General features: G+C 60.7%; 1 protein-coding gene across 1 annotated transcript; it reads left to right on the top strand.

The window, feature by feature from the left end:
- Positions 1 to 90: 90 nt before the first annotated feature.
- Positions 91 to 1,130, top strand: LOC125482757 (methionine--tRNA ligase, cytoplasmic-like; the record flags this gene model as incomplete). Its single annotated transcript, XM_048594891.1, has 2 exons — positions 91 to 410; positions 929 to 1,130. Coding segments are annotated over exons 1-2 (507 nt in total), but the record flags the coding sequence as incomplete, so codon positions are not given.
- Between the last annotated feature and the right edge of the window lie 25 nt (positions 1,131 to 1,155).

The following is a 1,155-nucleotide window of genomic DNA, read 5'->3' as shown; positions in this document are numbered from 1 at the left end:
CTGAATGGCCTCCACCTGTTCCCGTGCGACAGGCTGGAGGAGAGGGGGCTGAATGGGATCCTCCTGTTCCCTGTGGGACAGGGGCGGGGGGAGGTGGGTGTGTGAATGGCCCCCTCCTGTTTCCTGTGGGACAGGCTGGAGGAGAGGGGTGGTTGCTTGGCTGGTGGGGCCGAATGGCTGTGTCCTACACTGCTGTCCCCCTGCAGGTTCTGTCGGCTGAGGGGCTGGAACACCCTGTACATTTGTGGCACGGACGAGTATGGCACAGCGACGGAGACCAAGGCCGTGGAAGAGGGGCTGACCCCCCGCCAGATCTGTGACAAGTACAACGCCATCCACAGCGACATCTACTCCTGGTTCCAGATCTCCTTCGATTACTTCGGGCGTACCACCACGGAGCACCAAACCAGGTGGGTGTCTCTGTCCCTCGTCCCTCCCTCCGCTGCTGGCTCCAGCCTCCTTGTGGTGGGGGGGGGGGAGGGGGAAGAGGTCGGTGCCCTGTGACCTTTGGCTTGGCCTGGCTGGGTCTCTGCGGGGGGAGGGCGGTGGCACTGACCATCAGAATGGACTCCGCAGGGGAGAGTACAGTGGAGCTGTGTGTGTGTGTGTGTGTGTGTGTGTGTGTGTGTGTGTCTCACGTGCGCGTCTCACGTGCGCTCTCTCTGTCTTTGTGCACTGCCTCTAAACCCAACACCCCCACCCCACACAGACAGGCAGATAGACACACAGACACCCACCAGTACAGAGGCGCGTGCAGACAGAGATACACGCGTGTGCACGCACAGGTAGGTATATGTGCGCGTGCAGACACAGACACGCACACACACAACACACTCCGATACAGACAGACACGCACGCTCTGAACCCTCCCGTTCTGACCGTATATTTCCGCTTTTTTCTTTTTTTTCTTTGTGTCGTCCTTTTACAGGATTGCCCAGGACATCTTCAGGCGATTGTTGGAGCGGGGTTTCCTGCGCAGCGACACCGTGGACCAGCTGCGATGTGAGGCCTGCGAGAGATTCCTAGCTGACCGTTTCGTCGAGGGACACTGCCCGTTCTGCGGCTACGAGGAGGCCAGGGGTGACCAGTGTGACCTGTGCGGTAAACTCATCAACGCGGTGGAGCTGAAAGTGAGCCCCCCCCCCCCCCCCCCCC

The sequence above is a fragment of the Rhincodon typus genome, unplaced genomic scaffold, assembly GCF_021869965.1.
Source record: "Rhincodon typus isolate 14 unplaced genomic scaffold, sRhiTyp1.1 hic_rhity00016464, whole genome shotgun sequence".
In the NCBI taxonomy this organism is placed as follows: domain Eukaryota; kingdom Metazoa; phylum Chordata; class Chondrichthyes; order Orectolobiformes; family Rhincodontidae; genus Rhincodon; species Rhincodon typus.
The sequence above is the reverse complement of the archived record's forward strand: the minus strand, read 5'-3'. Positions and strand labels throughout refer to the sequence as shown.